The sequence below is a fragment of the Setaria italica genome, chromosome IV (assembly GCF_000263155.2).
Source record: "Setaria italica strain Yugu1 chromosome IV, Setaria_italica_v2.0, whole genome shotgun sequence".
Classification (NCBI taxonomy): Eukaryota; Viridiplantae; Streptophyta; class Magnoliopsida; order Poales; family Poaceae; genus Setaria; species Setaria italica.
Genome location: NC_028453.1, coordinates 3,993,538 through 4,010,488, shown reverse-complemented (window position 1 = coordinate 4,010,488; position 16,951 = coordinate 3,993,538). Strand labels below are relative to the sequence as shown.

Here is a 16,951-nt window from a genome sequence, read left to right as displayed (position 1 = left end):
ATTCTTGTCGTTGAATACCTGAATCAATGATTCAGCCGTGCACAAATAGGGATGGGTGCGTCTAATATAATACCAATATAATGAGACGCTGCTTCTTATTAACGGCTTTGCTTGACCATTGATTCTATAGTTTAGTAGTAGATTTTGTCAAAATTATTAGTACTAAAAGTTCTCAGCCTTTAGTACTGTGTCATAACGCTACCCCATGCTAAAGGGTCACTTTTAGTACCGGATGGTGTTATGACCTGGTACTAAAATGCTTCCGGGGACCTCTAAATTTGGACCCAGTACTAATGCTAACATTAGCATCAGATCAAAATGTACCCCGTATTAAGGCATGGGACGAATGCTCATATTTCTAGTAGTGTAAAATGATATATTTACGAAATTTAATCCTAATATAACTATATAAGTCAATATATGGTAAAAAGATAGTGTGCTTCCTAATCATTATATATTTCGAGAATGATAATCCTTATTCGATTTATCATTGTACAAAAATATGCTATTACAAATGCCAGAGCTCTACCAGTCTATTCACAACCATAAATGCAGCTCACTACCTAGACGATTTCACATGGTCGTCATTTACTCGACCATGACACCATGTTATAGCAAACAAGTGGTGTGTGCTAGCGAGAAACCATGAAATAGCGTAAGAACTACTCCTCGAGATATTAAGACATCTCACGAGCCACACCCATAAACAAAAAGTACAGTTAGGTCAATTAAAAGTTTCTGTGTGCAATGCTGCAATGCTAGCGAACATATCCATGTTGCTAGGTGAGAATTAAAAAAGGGGACCAACCAACTTCCCAAATATCTTGGTACGCAATTTACAACAAACACGCACACAAAAAAAGGGCCTGGATGTTTATGTTTTTTACGTGCAGCTGCAACCACTGAATCATGGAGCACCATCAGCGAGCTAGCAGTAGGATGAAGGTCCCTATCAAGCATTAGAGTGCACCGAACGGCCCAGCTATGGGAGAAAGGTCTCCCTAAACTAACTGAATCATCAGTCGGTGGACAAGCACCCCGTATCTCCCAATTGCTGCTGTTGAGATGGCTCCATGGCTTCAGGGAAAATGGACAAAAGGTAAATTGATTCAAGCTAGTTTTATCTCCGGGATTAATCGCCACCCATTCTGCGCATGTTTTTATTTTTTTTAAAAATACTTGAACATGAACATTTGACATCTTATAACAATAGGTTCACTTTGGAGACACAAAATTCGTGCTGTCAATAGGATAGGAGGTGGCGGTGACTCAACGTGATGTGTAGTAAATTAGTGAAGGTAATAGAGAGATGATGCCTGTAGGATGAGTCATAATTTGAGAGGCATGATGGAAGAAGAAAATCAATGGAGCCATGATGAGCATGAAAATTCATAAAAACACGATACCAATAATTTGCACTTTTGTCACACAAAGCCTGGAGAAAAAAAATAAAAATACATAAAAGCAGTTGCTAGTGTGGGTCGCTTTAGGTGCAAGTGCAAAGCGGTGAAGATGAAATGAGCCCCGAGCGTAACCATAATTGTCCTTCAACTTGCCATGCACTAATAGCAACAAAGGTTCTAACTACCATCATTTTTTGATTTTATTCCCGGTAGAACCCTAATCTGATTATTGATAAGTGTAGTCATTTTGTTGAGTGCGATTGAACCTGGCTAGGAGAACTCTAATAATAGCCGCTTGTTTGGAGCACACAAATTTGATCAGAAGCAGCACTGTGACCCATAGATAAAATGCACGTAAAGTATCCATATTTTCAGATACCCCAATGCACAATTTTTGTTGAAATTTAAATCTGCTTTCTCCTCGCTGGTGCCCCAGCATTCGCTGCTTTCTCTCTCCTCAGGACCACCAGAATAAGGGAGTTGATGGCAAGTCGTTGCCTCACGGGGCATTGCCAATTTTGGCGCCATCATCGTTGATCCTTTAGGAAGATTGGGTAAACACACTGCCCAAAGCAATGTTTATCCAATGTTGAACACAATTTACACGTCAGCGCAAGCTCACTCCCTTAACCTTCCTGATCCAGATCTTTTCCTGCCTATCAAAGAAAAGAAAAAGGAAAGATAAGATGTTTATCCTGCGGGCCCACCTGCCATCCCGGGCCAGCAAAAGCGCAAAAAAATTTCCAGCCCACCACACCACACCACACCACCACACGCAGTGACGCAACTCTTACACATTAGCCCCTCCGATTTATTCACATTCTCAACCCGCCCCATCTTCTCTCTCCTCGCCACCTCCGCGCTCGCTCCCGCTATTTAACCACGCGCCCCGAGCACAGGGGAGAGAGCGTGCAGAGCGAGACGCGTCGCCCCTCCCCCACCCCCGCCGCCGCCTCGCGCCCGTGCGTTCCCCGCGCGTAGGGTTAGGGTTTTGGCCCCGCCGACGCCGCCATGGCGATCCTCTCGCCGCTCGCCACCGAGGTGTTCATCCCCATCGCCGGCATCATCGGCATCGCCTTCGCCGTCGTGCAGTGGGTGATCGTGTCGCGGGTGAAGCTCTCCCCGGCCGCGGCCGCCTCGGGCGGCAGCAAGAACGGCTACGGCGACTACCTCATCGAGGAGGAGGAGGGCCTCAACGACCACAACGTCGTCGTCAAGTGCGCCGAGATCCAGAACGCCATCTCCGAAGGTGAGGAGCAGGGTCTCCCAGATCTGGTGCTGCCGCTTGGTTCGTTTAGATCTGCGCATTTCGTGCTGGAAGCCACGTTTTTTTTTCTCTCGCGCGAGGATGACGCTATGACTCGCCGTGTTTAGGATAAAATTTTCTCGAAAGGCGAGCGAGATCTTTGGGATATAAGGTTCAGGCTTTTGCTGGCCGTTCCTTTCTTTAGTAGATTTAATTAATTAACACTGATCTGGCGGTAAAGTTCCAAATTTAGCATGGGTCAGCTAGCTAAAACATCCTTCTAATTTCTACCCACCATCTCCCCGTCTATAACGGCTTTCTAAACAGACGAAAATCATGAGAAACTTTTGCTGAACCGAGATTACTGTCAGATTAGATATTTTCAATGGAAGACAAATCTTTCTGGGGGGGGGGGGGGGGGGTACTGGGTACCTTTGTGTTGTGGGGGCTGCCAAATGCTGTTCCCTTTTCCTTCCCAAACTATGTACTTTTGTGATATTTTCAGGAACTCTTGGCACCTGTCCCAAATCTGGGTTTTTCAAGTGGGGGTCATGTGATGTGTTACTGTTGTTTTGCTAGAATTCGATTCACGGGTCCCAAGTGGGGCTCACAAATAATTTTTCTCCTCCCCTGGGACGTGTAAATCTGGGAATTGGCTTTAGGTGCCTGTGGTTGGTGGTGCTGAATCTGGGCTTTGTTAAGGATTTCTTTTAATGCCTTGAGCGGAGCTCTTGCCCTGTGTCGGTGCTGTAGTGGAGATGCAGTTGCTTTCAACTGAGTCGTGTAGATCTCGAAACTCAGTAGTGGAAGGTGCGTGATGGACCTGTCTCTAACTAACTAGAGTATATGTGTACACGTAAGAAGTAGATTGCTGGAACGCCATTTGGCTGTGACTTAAGCTTACAACAATTGTTAACTGGACTCTGATGTCCTAGTTTTAGGTAGATCTGGACCTGGAAGGCCTGGTTCTTGGATAAGGACATCTGACATGTCTCACCAATGTGTCAATTGTTCCCTGACTTCTGAGCCTCCCAACCAGATCGGCATGGATGGTCTAGTGCTCATTGGATACGTGTCGAATCCGTGGGGTTTTGTTTGAACCTGCCACCAATCTTGACCCCTTGTGTTTTTTTTCCTATGATTGAGATGGGGACACAGGGAGATGAGCACTTTTGGAGGTACCTGCTTGGGGGGTCATGGGTTTGTGACTTCCCTGGGTTGTTGACAACTGGCTGTTGGATGTGTCAGTCTGTAGGCTTAGGTACTAGTACTAGAAAGATAAAATTGGACCAATAGTTGTATTCTTTCTGGTGTTTGTTTAACTGAGCATGCCTTTATATCGTTCTTAGTTAGCATGTGCAACACAATCTAATCTGGGATTTTGTTATAGTTACTGCTTTTACATCCTACTATCCTAGTGAGACTAATCATCTGATCTATATTTGACAAATGTCTTCTCTTTTATGAACAGGAGCAACATCGTTTCTCTTCACGGAGTACCAATATGTTGGTATTTTCATGTCGATCTTCGCTGTTGTCATCTTCCTCTTCCTTGGTTCGGTTGAGGGATTCAGCACAAAGAGCCAGCCCTGCACCTATAGCAAGGGAAAGTACTGCAAGCCCGCTCTCTTCACTGCACTCTTCAGCACTGCATCCTTCTTGCTTGGAGCTATCACCTCTTTGGTCTCTGGTTTCCTTGGAATGAAGATTGCCACATATGCCAATGCCAGAACCACCCTGGAAGCCAGGAAGGGTGTCGGGAAGGCATTTATTGTCGCTTTCCGCTCTGGTGCCGTCATGGGCTTTTTGCTTGCATCAAGCGGTCTTGTGGTTCTCTACATCACCATTAACGTATTTAAGTTGTACTATGGTGATGACTGGGAGGGTCTTTTCGAGTCTATCACTGGGTATGGCCTTGGTGGGTCTTCCATGGCTCTCTTTGGAAGAGTTGGTGGAGGTATCTACACAAAGGCTGCTGATGTGGGTGCTGATCTTGTTGGCAAAGTTGAAAGGAACATCCCCGAGGATGATCCTAGGAACCCAGCTGTGAGTTTTCTTATCTCTGCTTTGGGCTTACAATATTAATTTACAGGCAATCCTGTCACTTACAGGAGGGCCATATGACACTTGGTATTGTCATTTCTGAACTTGTAAATCTTGTTTTGCAGGTGATCGCTGATAATGTTGGTGACAATGTTGGTGACATTGCTGGAATGGGGTCTGATCTCTTTGGGTCATACGCAGAATCTTCCTGTGCTGCCCTTGTTGTTGCATCTATTTCATCTTTTGGAATCAACCATGATTTTACTGGGATGTGCTACCCACTGCTTGTGAGCTCTGTTGGCATCATAGTCTGCTTGCTCACCACACTCTTTGCCACTGACTTCTTTGAGATCAAGGCTGTGAAAGAAATCGAACCTGCACTTAAGAAGCAGCTCATCATCTCCACTGCTCTGATGACTGTTGGTATTGCGATAATCAGCTGGTTGGCCCTTCCAGCCAAGTTCACCATCTTCAACTTTGGTGCTCAGAAGGAAGTATCCAACTGGTATGTTATTATCAACCTTTGCTGTTTGTGTGCGGAATGTACTCTCTTCTGACTGAAGTGTCATGTGTTTGTAGGGGCTTGTTCTTCTGTGTTTCAATTGGTCTGTGGGCTGGTCTTATTATTGGTTTTGTCACAGAATACTACACCAGCAATGCATACAGGTAAGAATCCTATCGGTCTATAATTAGGTCTTACTAATCAATAATTAGTGTTTCTTGATCATTTATGTGATACTGTTTTAACCCTAACATGATTTTTTTTCCCTATATGGCAGTCCTGTGCAAGATGTTGCGGATTCCTGCAGAACTGGTGCTGCCACCAATGTGATTTTCGGTCTGGCTCTAGGATACAAGTCAGTTATCATCCCAATTTTCGCCATTGCTGTCAGCATCTATGTCAGTTTCTCTATTGCTGCAATGTACGGCATAGCAGTTGCCGCCCTTGGTATGCTAAGCACAATCGCAACTGGCCTTGCTATTGATGCTTATGGTCCCATTAGTGATAATGCTGGTGGCATTGCTGAGATGGCTGGAATGAGCCACAGAATCCGTGAGAGAACTGATGCTCTTGATGCAGCTGGCAACACCACTGCTGCTATTGGAAAGGTAAAGTTGTATTCTGTGTTGGCTCAAGTCGATTCGATTCTATTAGATGTTTAACAAGGAAATTGTTGAACTTATTTCATTTGTATCCTCTTGCAGGGATTTGCCATTGGATCAGCTGCTCTTGTGTCCCTGGCCCTTTTTGGTGCCTTTGTCAGCAGAGCTGGAGTGAAGGTTGTCGATGTCCTGTCCCCCAAGGTCTTCATTGGCTTGATTGTCGGAGCCATGCTTCCATACTGGTTCTCTGCCATGACCATGAAGAGTGTTGGAAGTGCTGCTCTGAAGATGGTTGAGGAGGTCCGCAGGCAGTTCAACACCATTCCTGGTCTGATGGAGGGAACTGGCAAGCCTGACTACGCTACCTGTGTCAAGATCTCTACCGATGCTTCCATCAAGGAGATGATCCCCCCAGGTGCTCTGGTCATGCTCACTCCCCTCATTGTTGGAACCCTCTTTGGTGTGGAGACCCTCTCTGGTGTTCTTGCTGGTGCCCTGGTTTCTGGAGTGCAGGTGCGTATCACTTCCTGTTGCTCTGTGTATTTACTTTTGTGTGTTAACTGGTTGAATGGTTTATGACGTTTGAAATCTTGGCAGATTGCCATCTCTGCTTCCAACACTGGTGGTGCATGGGACAATGCCAAGAAGTACATTGAGGTAAGGGCTCTGAAAAAGTCCTGGATAATACGAGTCAGTATCTATGGTCAGTGATTAACTTTGTCCTCAACTTTACCTTGTTTGTTTCAGGCTGGTGCCAGCGAGCACGCAAGGACCCTGGGCCCCAAGGGATCAGACTGCCACAAGGCTGCCGTTATCGGCGACACCATCGGTGACCCCCTGAAGGACACCTCTGGCCCATCCCTCAACATCCTCATCAAGCTCATGGCCGTGGAGTCCCTTGTGTTCGCCCCCTTCTTCGCTACCCACGGTGGCCTGATCTTCAAGTACCTGTAAGAGCCACACCAAGCGCAGCAGAAGTATACACCGATCCGTGGACATCTTGAATAACTCTTGCCAGATCGCCAGTTCGTGTGTCGTGCGCGCAGAGTTGCGCCGCTGTTTTTTTGGTCTCATTGTTTCAGGATTGCTGCTACTGTTCATCTTTCTCTTTGGGCCTCCTGGAGGCGTTACCATTAGCCTTACTCTTACCGCTTGTAGCACCACGTAGAAGAGAAGAGATGTCCTGTGTCTGGCAAATTTTCCCAGTCCCTTGATGATGGCGATGATGTTGAAATCTTTGAACAATGATACATGATTGTTGCATCGTACTGGTGGCAAATCATATGGTTTGTTAATGGCTACCTTCTGCCCATCATTCCAATGTTGTGTTATGTACTATCGCCTGCAGTGTAGTGTAATGCAAGGTAAGCGCTCGTTGCTGTTTGCATTGCGCATTTCCATTGTACTATTTCGCTAAAACAGCCAACAAATCTGGCCATTACAAACTGAAACTTATTTTCTTTGTCATGGAAAAAAAATGCAGCATCTACAAATGCCTGCTTCAGAAAGAATCTGAAAACTTATTTTGTTCCAGTTTGATTCAATCGGTTTCTCATTCTTCGTTGCACCACAATATTCTGGACAAGAGTATTTCTTTGGTTCCATTTGCTTCAAATCAACTCATTATTTTCCATCACACTATAAAAGTAAAATTATTACGTCCTGTACTTTGTAGCTCAACATTTTTCTTCCAATACCACTCTTAAATTCATTCAACTTTTTTCTCGCCCTTGCACAATTCTGCTTCATCCAAACAATGAATTGAAATGCTTTAAAAAAAACTGAGACGCTGGAAGATAGCTTTTGCCCTTTCCATTGTTCATCATCATAATTTTTTCAACCTTTTACATTGCAAGAATCCCTTTCCTTTGGCAATTGCCTTGCATCTCACTTCATCGTCCAGATGGAAAGCTTCGCTGTCCATCCATCATCACCAATCACGAATCACCCCCAAACACCCATTATTATGATCTACATGCCGGGGCATTGAAATGTGGAATCCGAGCGAACACAATGGAGTAGGGCGCCACGGCGATGGGCTCCGCCGCGCCCACCTTCACCGGCTCCAGCCTGGGGATGCTCCCGTCGGCGCCGGTGGCCAGCGCCCTGCCGTTCAGCAGCATCACCTGGCTCCGCAGATCGCCGCCCTTGGGCGTCAGGTGGTACTCGTCTCTCGTGGCGCCGGCGGCCGCCGCCGCCGCGAGCCCGGGGGCGTGGGAGTGCCCGAACTTCCTGCCGTGCCTCCTCCAGCCGTGCTTGTGCTCACCGGCGGCGGCGGCTTGGGTTGTCACAGAGACTTGGGTCGTGGTGTTGCTCCTCCGAGCGCCGTGGTTGTGCGCACCGCCAGCGACGGCGGCGGTTTGAGTCACTGAGACTTGGGTCTTGGTGTTGCCGCTGAGGTTGATCAGCAGTAGAGTGATTCCTGGCTGAACGATGAGCATGCAGGGGAAAGAGTGAGCACGAATTCTCTAGGAGATGACAGTTTTTCTTTAATGATTTTGCTGATGAAAATGTGCTGAATTCCTTACCGAATCTCTTGCGCAGTGCGCGTATGCGCGGATCTTGTTGGTGCCCGTGAATGTTGTTGCTAGAACTTTGGTTCCCATGAGGCGATGCCACAGTAAAGCGCTGCAATGAAAATAAAACGAGGATAAAAATCTCAGAAAAAAGAAATCTATCATTGAAGTGACAAACTGGCAATTTTTTGGTTTGCAATGCCATTTGTTGGCTTGGACATGAAGTAGCTGTTGGGTTCTAATCGTTTGGGATGGTTCTATGCATTTAGAACAAAGGATTGTAGCTTGTTCAATGCATCCAATCGTGTTAGTATTCCAGCACAAGACGATTCGTTTTGTCGGTATACAAGGCAAGTTTTTCGTCAAGTGGCTGTACCTGTTACTTGTTATGTAAGTCTTGAAGAAAATGATGTATTTTTACCTGTAATAGTCAGGGTTGGGTTGGAATGTTGTGGTGTTCAGCAGGCCGTAGTTGCCACCAATCAAACTCTGTCTGCAGTAGCTCTTTGTGTCATACTTTGCTGACATCCCAAGCTGATCCAAAAACCTGGAAAATCACCCCAAAAAATCTCAATAAAATACATCTTGATGAACTTTTATAGAATTTAAAAACCAGAAAACTTGGTAGCTTACCAGAAGCTGAACACAAAAGCATCAGTGACAAGGTGGTGGCCGCTGTTGTAAGCCCCTCCAGCTTCCCCAACCCATGCGACGGTGGACGTCCCTGTGGATTTCAGTATCCCCTGAAGATTGCTGAATGTACTTATCATTCCGTCTAGGACCGATGGATCGAGGATCTTCTCAATCAGATGTGTATCCCTTCCTGCGATATCCAGCACATTTTACTTCCAGTTTCTGTATGCCCGAACCAAATTCATCCACAAATAGCTGTCGGTGCGCATACCTGGTCCCAAATTGTAGATGTGGTGGGTGATCACATTCAGTAGATTTGGCTTGGTTTTGACGATAAGTTCAGTAAACCAGCCTGGTTCGAAAAATCCTCCAGGAGCAAGCACCAATGGCTTTGATGGATTGCTTCGGTAAATGTCGTCGACTATTCTTCTTAGGGCGATCACATCTGCGGCATATTGGCCAGCCCCAATTCGAGTTCCAACTCCACTACCACTAAGTTCATTTCCTGCAAGGAGAGCACACACACAAGTTTCTCTGAATCCATGATTGACAAGTTTCTCTGAATCCATGATTGAAATTGATTTCACTGCTATTTATTTTTTGAAGACAAAATATTTCAGAATTGCAGGCTCAAAAGTGTTTTTTTTATTTTGGTATAAAAACTGTGGATAATTGAGAAATTGGAAGTAGGCAGCCTAACCACACATGCTGCTGCCCTATAGATTGGACATGTCACATGTCGAGATCAACATTCTGAAATAATTTCAGAGGACCCTACATTGAAAGATGTTTGGACAGCAACTGCAGCACTTCTCCCAAAACAGACACATCGAAAAGTGCCTTTCATAAACGAGTTACGCATTAAATCTTCCTCTTCCATGCCAAACAGCATCGCCAAGCGATGCATTTCGAAACAACTACTAGCAAGATAATAAAATGCATAATACGAACAATTAACATACCAAGCTCCCATCCATGGATTTGGTAGCCCTTGTATGCGGTATACCGAATCAGCGATGCTGCATTGGTGTAATCCCAGGGCCCTCCCATGGATCCATCCGGCAACGGGACCCGGCCGTTCAACGCGTTGAGCCCGAACACAACCTTGGCGCTGCAATTTGTTCAACAACACCCGATGAATGCTCACGGCACAGAAAATTCAGAGTTAGTTAAAAAGGATTCGTCAGACGGTTGAGTGAGTTGCTGAAACTCACCCTGACTTCTGGAAGAAGGCGTTGAGCTCGTCCCACCGGCGCAGGGGCAGGCACCCCTGCGTGAACCCGAGCATCTGGGACGCGTTCTTGACGAACGGCGTGCACGGCCGCCCGAGGTCGGCGGTGCCGTACACCACCTTGTCCTGCAGCGACCCTCCCAGCCGGAGCTTCAGCGGCGAGAACGCTGAAACAAAAATTCACCGCCGCATTGGCAAAGAGATGAGCCGCAGTACGTGACCGGTAACCTCAACGGAGCGGCGGCGGGAGCCGGTCGTCGCCTACCTCTGATGGCATTGAGCAAGACCTTGTTGGAGAGATCCTGCGCGGAGAAGACAGAAACAAACTGCGTGTCACCTCGCCGCGTCCTTGGATCACCAAGAATTCCGGACAGGAATGGAGGGAGGAAGAAGAGATGGCTAGGCGGCGGTGGGTCCCCAGTTCGGCACTCACCAGGTTGAGCAGGCCGGCGCGGCCCCAGGCGCAGGTGCCGTAGTCGCACTTGTCCGGCGGCCACCAGTCCAATGTCGCGCACACGAAGTCCTCCCCCGTCGCCGCGACGGCGCGCCGCCCGTCCACCGCCGCCACCGCCGCATGCCCGCCCGCCGCCCCCGCAGCCGCAGCGCCCAGCGGCATCAGCGTCGCGAAGATCCATACGACCCCAAGAAGCCGCAACCCCGCCGCGACCATGCCGACTCGCCGGCGACCCGGGCAAGGAGCAGGACACGGGCAATGCCCCTTCAGAGGCCCGAGCAGAGCAGTGGCGCGACCGTGTCCGTGTCCACCCCGGGGGGCAAGGAGAGTGCAGAGGAGCACGCGGGAGGAGGACACTGGCTGCCTGCCACTGCCAGACGCCCACACCGCACCCCGCCTAAATAGTAAATGCTAGCGGCCAAGAGGCCACAAGGCATGGAGGCAGAGGCAGGCCAGGTCGGAGCCTGTCCGCGCGGGCTGCAGGGCGGCAGGGCACCTTCACCGCGCGACGCGGCCACCTCTCCGGGCTCTCGGGGTGGCTCCTGCGGTCCTGCCCATGCACACGGCGCGCGACGCGGTAAGCCCGGCGGCCGGGCGGGCCGGCGGTTTCTGTGTCTCCCGTTAGCGGTTAGCTGACCAGCGCGCGCGGTCAGACAGAGCTCGCGGCGGTGACAGCTCAGGTTTATGTTTGGGGGATCGGGGTGGGCGAGCCTAGCCGAGCGCCCGAGCCACCGCCTGGCGCGGTGAAGGTAGGCGGCGGCGGCGGCGGCGGCCGGAGTAATAGAGGCCTCCTGGTTCCTGGGGATTCATCCATCCGCCGTGATGTCTTGTTGCTGCAGGCTCAGGCTGCGCCGCACGGCATCGGCATGGCTCCGTGTTTGTTCTCGTCCTGCCATTGCCGGCGCCATTCGCTAGAGCAGTAGAGTCCATTTGGTTTTATGAGGGAGAATCGACAAGGGGAGGAGTTTGCTGCTTTGTTCGCATTCTTCTTGAGATGAGTGGCGCGTGAACCGCATCGAGGAATGGGCGCTTGCAGTCTTCTTCAGACGAGATAAGAGCTTGCCATGATCTGCGGAAGGAACACGTTTATTTCAACTCCGCAAAATTGATATGTTCTAAACAGAGCAATGTGCTTAGAGCATGGCTAATAATAGAGCCAGATGTGCTGGACTCTCATTGCAGTATCATCTACAGTCAATCTAATTACTCCCTCATACAGCAATTTGCTCATAAAGGAAGCTAATAAAAAAACATGAATAGGTAAAAAAATTGGCTCATGGGTAGAGCTAAAAAAAAGTTGAATAGTTAAAAGCTAGTATGGCTAATAATAAGCTGGCTATTAAAAGCTGTATTATGGAGGCAACTAATGGAGGGAAATGTCTATTATGCCTTTAATGTCACTCTACTTTCTCGTAGCAAATTAAATTAATTTTAAGTTTATGTCCATGGGTATTTTAGTTTTTTCAGTCGATTAGGTAAAAGTAGTTGGGTGATTACTTCCAAATTATCATTCGTTTTGATTTTTCTAAATACTTAACTTTTGCTATGTATCTAGATATAATATATATCTAGGTTTATATTAAAGATTATGCATCTAGAAAAAACCAAAACAAATAGTAATTTGGGACATAGGAAGTAGCTGGAAAGTTTTTATGTGTCAAACTGGATAGTTGCTAGCTTAGAGCATGAAAATAGCTGGATTTATCTAGATCAACTACAGCTAATATTAGCTGAACAGCTTTTGCTTGGATACGAAAACTACACAAAGAAAAAAAATGCACAATGCCCTTCCGGGCAAGCTTGGACAGAGGAAAAGGGTTGAACAAGGGTCAATTCAGTTCAGCCTGTGCTCTGCCACTGCTCTTCATCAGAGACAGGATTGAACGAAATGGACAGAGCTGGGAAGACTGTCTGTGTGGTACACCATTTCCACTGGTCCTCTGCTCCTGCTGCTACTTGCCATCTCCCCAGTTGGAGTTGCCCATCCATCCCGAAAGGACCCTACACCGTGCACGGATGGCCCGTCACGGCTTCGCTTTCCCTTTCCTTTGTGGGCGCGAGATGGCTCATAATGGCCACTGGTAGCCATTGGCAATGGGGTCCTTCAACTGGATGCGTCTTGGATTCTTGGCTCGGAGAGGATATTTTGATGGAATCCCATGGTCTGGACGAGCACGATTTTCGATCGATCAAGGCAATGGCAGCCCCCCCCCCCCCCCCCCCCCCCCCTCCCCCCCCCCCAAAAAAAAAACGCAGTTTTGGTCTCATGTGCATGGGTCAGTTCGGTGGAACGCGGGAAAGGCCGGTACGCTTGGGTACCATAGTTTCTATCGAACAGTGGCATGCCATCTGCAGTTACTGGAGCGTAGCGTCCAAGAGGAAACCACCAGTGGCATTGTAGTGCTGGCACTTACTAGTTGATCATTCTTCTGCAGCTTTGTTGCCGTTCGGATTGGCAAGTTGCTATAGATGGATGGACAACGTTTTGTTGTATTCTACTCCTTGTGGTCAGGTTCATCAGGAAGTCTTTGCCTGGGTAGCAATGGAAAGGCCAACAAATCAACAGTGTCCAGGTTGTTTCACTTTTCTCCCTTATTCCCTTTGTGGGTTTCACTTTTCAATAAAGCCAACAACCCAAAAATTAGTAGGTATACAGTACAAAAGCTACAAACAATAGGCATTCCAAACTGCATATACAAGGCATACATCTAGAATTTCTTTACATACAAATGCGTAGTTGTTATTCATTGTCTCGTTTTGATTGGGTGGAAAAAACATAAATGTTTTGTACAAATATGATATCCCGTTCCTGACAACTAGCTATAGATAGCCAAATGGACGGCCCGACACTACCCGGCACTGGCACTACTCGGCCCGGCACTATTAGGCACTACACTATTAGGCACTATTGCCTAATCGTGTCGTGTCGGGACGTCGTGCCGACCTTCCAGCCCAGACACTACACTATACTATTTTCATAGTGTTGTACTATTTTCATAGTGTCGTGCCGGCACTATAGGCCCAGCGACCCATCGTGCCCGTGCCGACCCTAGCACTATGTATCCACTCATTCAACTCAAAACTTCATCAATTTCATCACAAATTCATATAGATGTACATCAATTCATCCATTTCATCATAAACTCATATATAGATAAACCAATTCCACCGTAAATTCATATAGAGATATATACATTTCATCAAACAGTGTAATATACATCTATTTTACAGCACTATAGGTTGGGGTAATCGTGCCACATAGTGCCTGGCCAAAAATCGTGTCGTGCCTAGACCGGCACTACGTGCCTGTATGGTGGCCCAAGCACTACACTACGCATAGAGCCGTGCTAGCTCAGGTACTATTGACATAGTGCCAGGTCATGTTAGTGTCGTACTTTTTAGGGCCGTGCTTTGGGCCACCCACTTAGCCTCGTTCATCTGACCATCTATACAACTAGCATTGTTATTACCACCCCAAATTAAAATACTCTCTCAAGATTTGCATCTATCCAAATAGCTGATACTTTGCAGTTTACATGCGCTTCAATAAGGTTTTACTATGAAATCCCGTGTATAAGCTTTAGGGAAGTTAGTTTTCTTATCTTCAAGTCGTCGTTATGGAAAATCTGAATTTCTTTGGATTCCTGCAAGAATTCTAGCACTCTCTTAAACGATTCCTGAGGGTTGTTTCTAGTACCGCGAGGAGCCGGGGCGATGTTGCCCACGGGCCCGCTATAGGTGCCGCGCCGCAGCGCGTCATGGCTCTCGCCGACCGCCCTCTCCTCGCCGCCGGTCGCCTGCATCCTGTGATCCTTGCTTGGGTCGCTAGCCGTTGCGCACGGTTGAATTCAGGAGGTTCGATTCGGGGGCTCCAACATGTCTATCGCGAGATGGTTGAGGATGAAACTATAAAGCTCAATAAGGTCCAGTAAATTCATTATAGCACGCTGCAGATCAAAAGCCTATCTAACTGAAAAAATATTATCAACATTTTTTAAAAAGTTGCCAAAAATTTTGTTGGACCAACATTTTTTAAAAAAGTTGAACCAACATTTATTCGAAAAAGTTGAACCAAAGAAAAAAGTTGTACCAATATTTTTCAAAAAATATTGATCCAACAAAATTTTCAACATTCTTCCCCGGCTCCGGCGGCTAGTGGCGAGCCCTGCGCGGGGGCCGGCGAGGCGCGGTGGCGGCAGGGTGGGCCGCGGCGGCAGCGCTATGGCGGCGGGTACCGCGCGGGGGGTGACGACACAGGTAGGGAAGGAGAGAGGAATGAAGCTAGGGTTTTAGTTTGACGTAAATCTGACGGACCTCATTCGTTGCATGGTTCTCAAACACGATGGAAAAAGGAAGTACTCGGTTGCGTGTTGGGCCGGGTGGCTGGGACCGTGACCAAACCAGTGTTTGGGCTGGCCCAAGGCCTGAATTCTGTGCGCCGCCGCCGGTAAGTGCTGTGTGTTTTGGGTCGAGGAGGCCGAAACGGCTCGCTTTGGGCCTTCCTCTGTCTCTCACAAGATTCGCTGAAAAAGGTGGCCCGACCTGGGGCACATGACACGGGCACCGCCGAAGTGCGCCACCACCACGACCATGAGTTCGTCGCCGTCGCCAAGCACCGCCTCAAGATCGTCAAGCTCGCCAACACAGCCACGTTTTGGAGAACGTTGCCCGTAACTCTTGCAGAATGCTGCGCGCGAGCCGTCCGGGGACGAGCCAAACGGCTCGCTTTGGGCCTTCCGCTCTCGCCCGGATTCGCTGACGGTGGCCCGACCTGCGCATGACGCCGGCGGAGCCCCCGACACCGAACCCGCCGGCCGGTGGTGTCAGCGGCGCGCGCGCGCGCCGCAGCCTGCTGCAGATCGGCTTTGTTTGCACACGACGACGCGCACGCCCCTTCTTCCGTGGGTGGGCGGCCCACCGAGCCGTGCACCGCCACCACCACCATCCACACCACCCGCTGCTGCCCTCCAACAACCTCGCCCAGTCGCCTCGCACGCCCGTTTTAATCCGGCTCACGCCTCACGTGACGCCGCTACACACCCACACATACACCCACCCACACACACACACCAGATCGCGCGCCCGCTGCCGCCACTGCGGCGCTTCTTGTCCTCCTGCCGACGTCACCTTCCTCGCCGACGGCGAGCCATGGACTGGTACGCGTGGCTGTGCAGGGCGGGTCTGCACCCGGACGTGGCTCTCGACTACGCGCTCCTCTTCGCGCGCAACGAGCTGGTCGCCGACGACGTCCGCCACCTCGACCACGAGTTCCTCGCCACCATGGGCGTCGCCGTCGCCAAGCACCGCCTCGAGATCCTCAAGCTCGCCAGGAAGGAGTCCTCCAACTACTCCTCCGCCTCCCGCGCCGCCGCCGCCGCCATCACCGCCCTCCCGCGCCGCGCCACCAGGCTGCTCGCCGCCGCCGTGCACCGATCCGCGCGCTCCGCCCTCGGCCGGCTCCGCGCCTCCGTGTCGTCGTCGTCCCGCGGCGGCCTGGACGGCCGCGCGGGGAGCAGGGACACGCCGGCCGCCCTCGCACTCGCCGCGCCCCGCCTGCCGCTCCCGGCGCGCCGCCGCGGCGGTAGGGTCGCGCACAGCTGGGGCAAGCTCGTCGCGTCGCCGTCGCCAGTGGCGCCGCGCGGCGGGAAGCCGCCGCTGCCGATGATGCTGGCGCATCACGTGAGCAAGCCCGTCCTGCTCACCAGCAGCTGCGCGGCGACGGCAAAGGCGCTGCCCGCGCCGCCTGCCACGGCCGTCATCGCCGGCTGCCTCACGACCACGGAAGCCCTCGGCTGCGACGACGAGGAGGAGGACGCCAGCTGCTATGCCGACATGGAGGAGGAGGAGATGCGCTGGGAGTCCATGTTCCAGGATCTGAAGCCCACTTAGCCGAGAACGCACTCACTCGCTGCGTGCCAACTGCCAAGCGCGCCCTGCGCCCGTGACCTCCGCCTGTCGGCCGGTGCCTCTACCCGCCGCCGTCCTGCTGTGTACGTGCAGCGAGCGACGACGACGAGGCACCAGCAATTTCCGGTGAACGGTGGTCAGTGGTCACCAGCGAGTTGCTGCTGATCTCTGTGCTGCAACCGTGTAAAAAGAAAAAGAAACAAGAAAAAAAAACAAGGCTGTAAAATTTTCATCTCGGAATGGATCCATGTTCACGCTATCGATCCTTGCGCCATCGATCGTGATGGTCACAGATACCTGCAGCGTTAGCGACGGTGGAATATTTTTTAAGGTTATCCGTCAGCCGTCGTCAGTGCATAGCCTTGAGTCTTGACAACGGGATGGAATAGAGGTCGTGAACGCAGCCGAGAGGCA

General features: G+C 49.8%; 3 protein-coding genes across 3 annotated transcripts; 2 read left to right on the top strand and 1 right to left on the bottom strand.

Annotated features, from left to right (window-relative positions):
• The first annotated feature begins 2,269 nt into the window (after positions 1-2,269).
• Positions 2,270-7,111, top strand: LOC101761609 (pyrophosphate-energized vacuolar membrane proton pump). The gene is made up of 8 exons (XM_004964638.4): positions 2,270-2,652; positions 4,121-4,695; positions 4,818-5,197; positions 5,272-5,358; positions 5,472-5,802; positions 5,899-6,309; positions 6,394-6,453; positions 6,544-7,111. Exons 1-8 carry the CDS (start codon positions 2,415-2,417, stop codon positions 6,748-6,750), a joined length of 2,289 nt encoding a protein of 762 aa, XP_004964695.1. The 5' UTR covers positions 2,270-2,414; the 3' UTR covers positions 6,751-7,111.
• Positions 7,112-7,540: 429 nt separating this feature from the next.
• Positions 7,541-11,244, bottom strand: LOC101761220 (heparanase-like protein 3). The gene is made up of 9 exons (XM_004964637.4): positions 10,610-11,244; positions 10,442-10,478; positions 10,160-10,343; positions 9,908-10,056; positions 9,217-9,450; positions 8,946-9,135; positions 8,734-8,859; positions 8,325-8,424; positions 7,541-8,222 (listed from the first exon to the last, which is right to left on the bottom strand). The coding sequence occupies exons 1-9, from the start codon at positions 10,844-10,846 to the stop codon at positions 7,761-7,763; spliced, it is 1,719 nt and encodes a 572-aa protein (XP_004964694.1). The 5' UTR covers positions 10,847-11,244; the 3' UTR covers positions 7,541-7,760.
• Positions 11,245-15,457: 4,213 nt separating this feature from the next.
• LOC101760816 lies at positions 15,458-16,796 on the top strand. Its single transcript, XM_004964636.3, has one exon. The coding sequence runs from the start codon at positions 15,779-15,781 to the stop codon at positions 16,517-16,519; it is 741 nt and encodes a 246-aa protein (XP_004964693.1). The 5' UTR covers positions 15,458-15,778; the 3' UTR covers positions 16,520-16,796.
• The last annotated feature ends 155 nt before the right edge of the window (positions 16,797-16,951 follow it).

Bases quoted from the DNA above. Each gene is read 5' to 3' on its own strand.
- LOC101761609 (XM_004964638.4), top strand. From the start codon at position 2,415: ATGGCGATCCTCTCGCCGCTCGCCACCGAGGTGTTCATCCCCATCGCC. The intron at 2,653-4,120 runs GTGAGGAGCAGG...TTTTATGAACAG, and splicing joins CCAGAACGCCATCTCCGAAG to GAGCAACATCGTTTCTCTTC. The intron at 4,696-4,817 runs GTGAGTTTTCTT...CTTGTTTTGCAG, and splicing joins ATGATCCTAGGAACCCAGCT to GTGATCGCTGATAATGTTGG.
- LOC101761220 (XM_004964637.4), bottom strand. From the start codon at position 10,846: ATGGTCGCGGCGGGGTTGCGGCTTCTTGGGGTCGTATGGATCTTCGCG. The intron at 10,479-10,609 runs GTGAGTGCCGAA...TTCTCCGCGCAG, and splicing joins GCGCCGGCCTGCTCAACCTG to GATCTCTCCAACAAGGTCTT. The intron at 8,860-8,945 runs GTAAGCTACCAA...GTGATTTTCCAG, and splicing joins GCTTTTGTGTTCAGCTTCTG to GTTTTTGGATCAGCTTGGGA.
- LOC101760816 (XM_004964636.3), top strand. From the start codon at position 15,779: ATGGACTGGTACGCGTGGCTGTGCAGGGCGGGTCTGCACCCGGACGTG.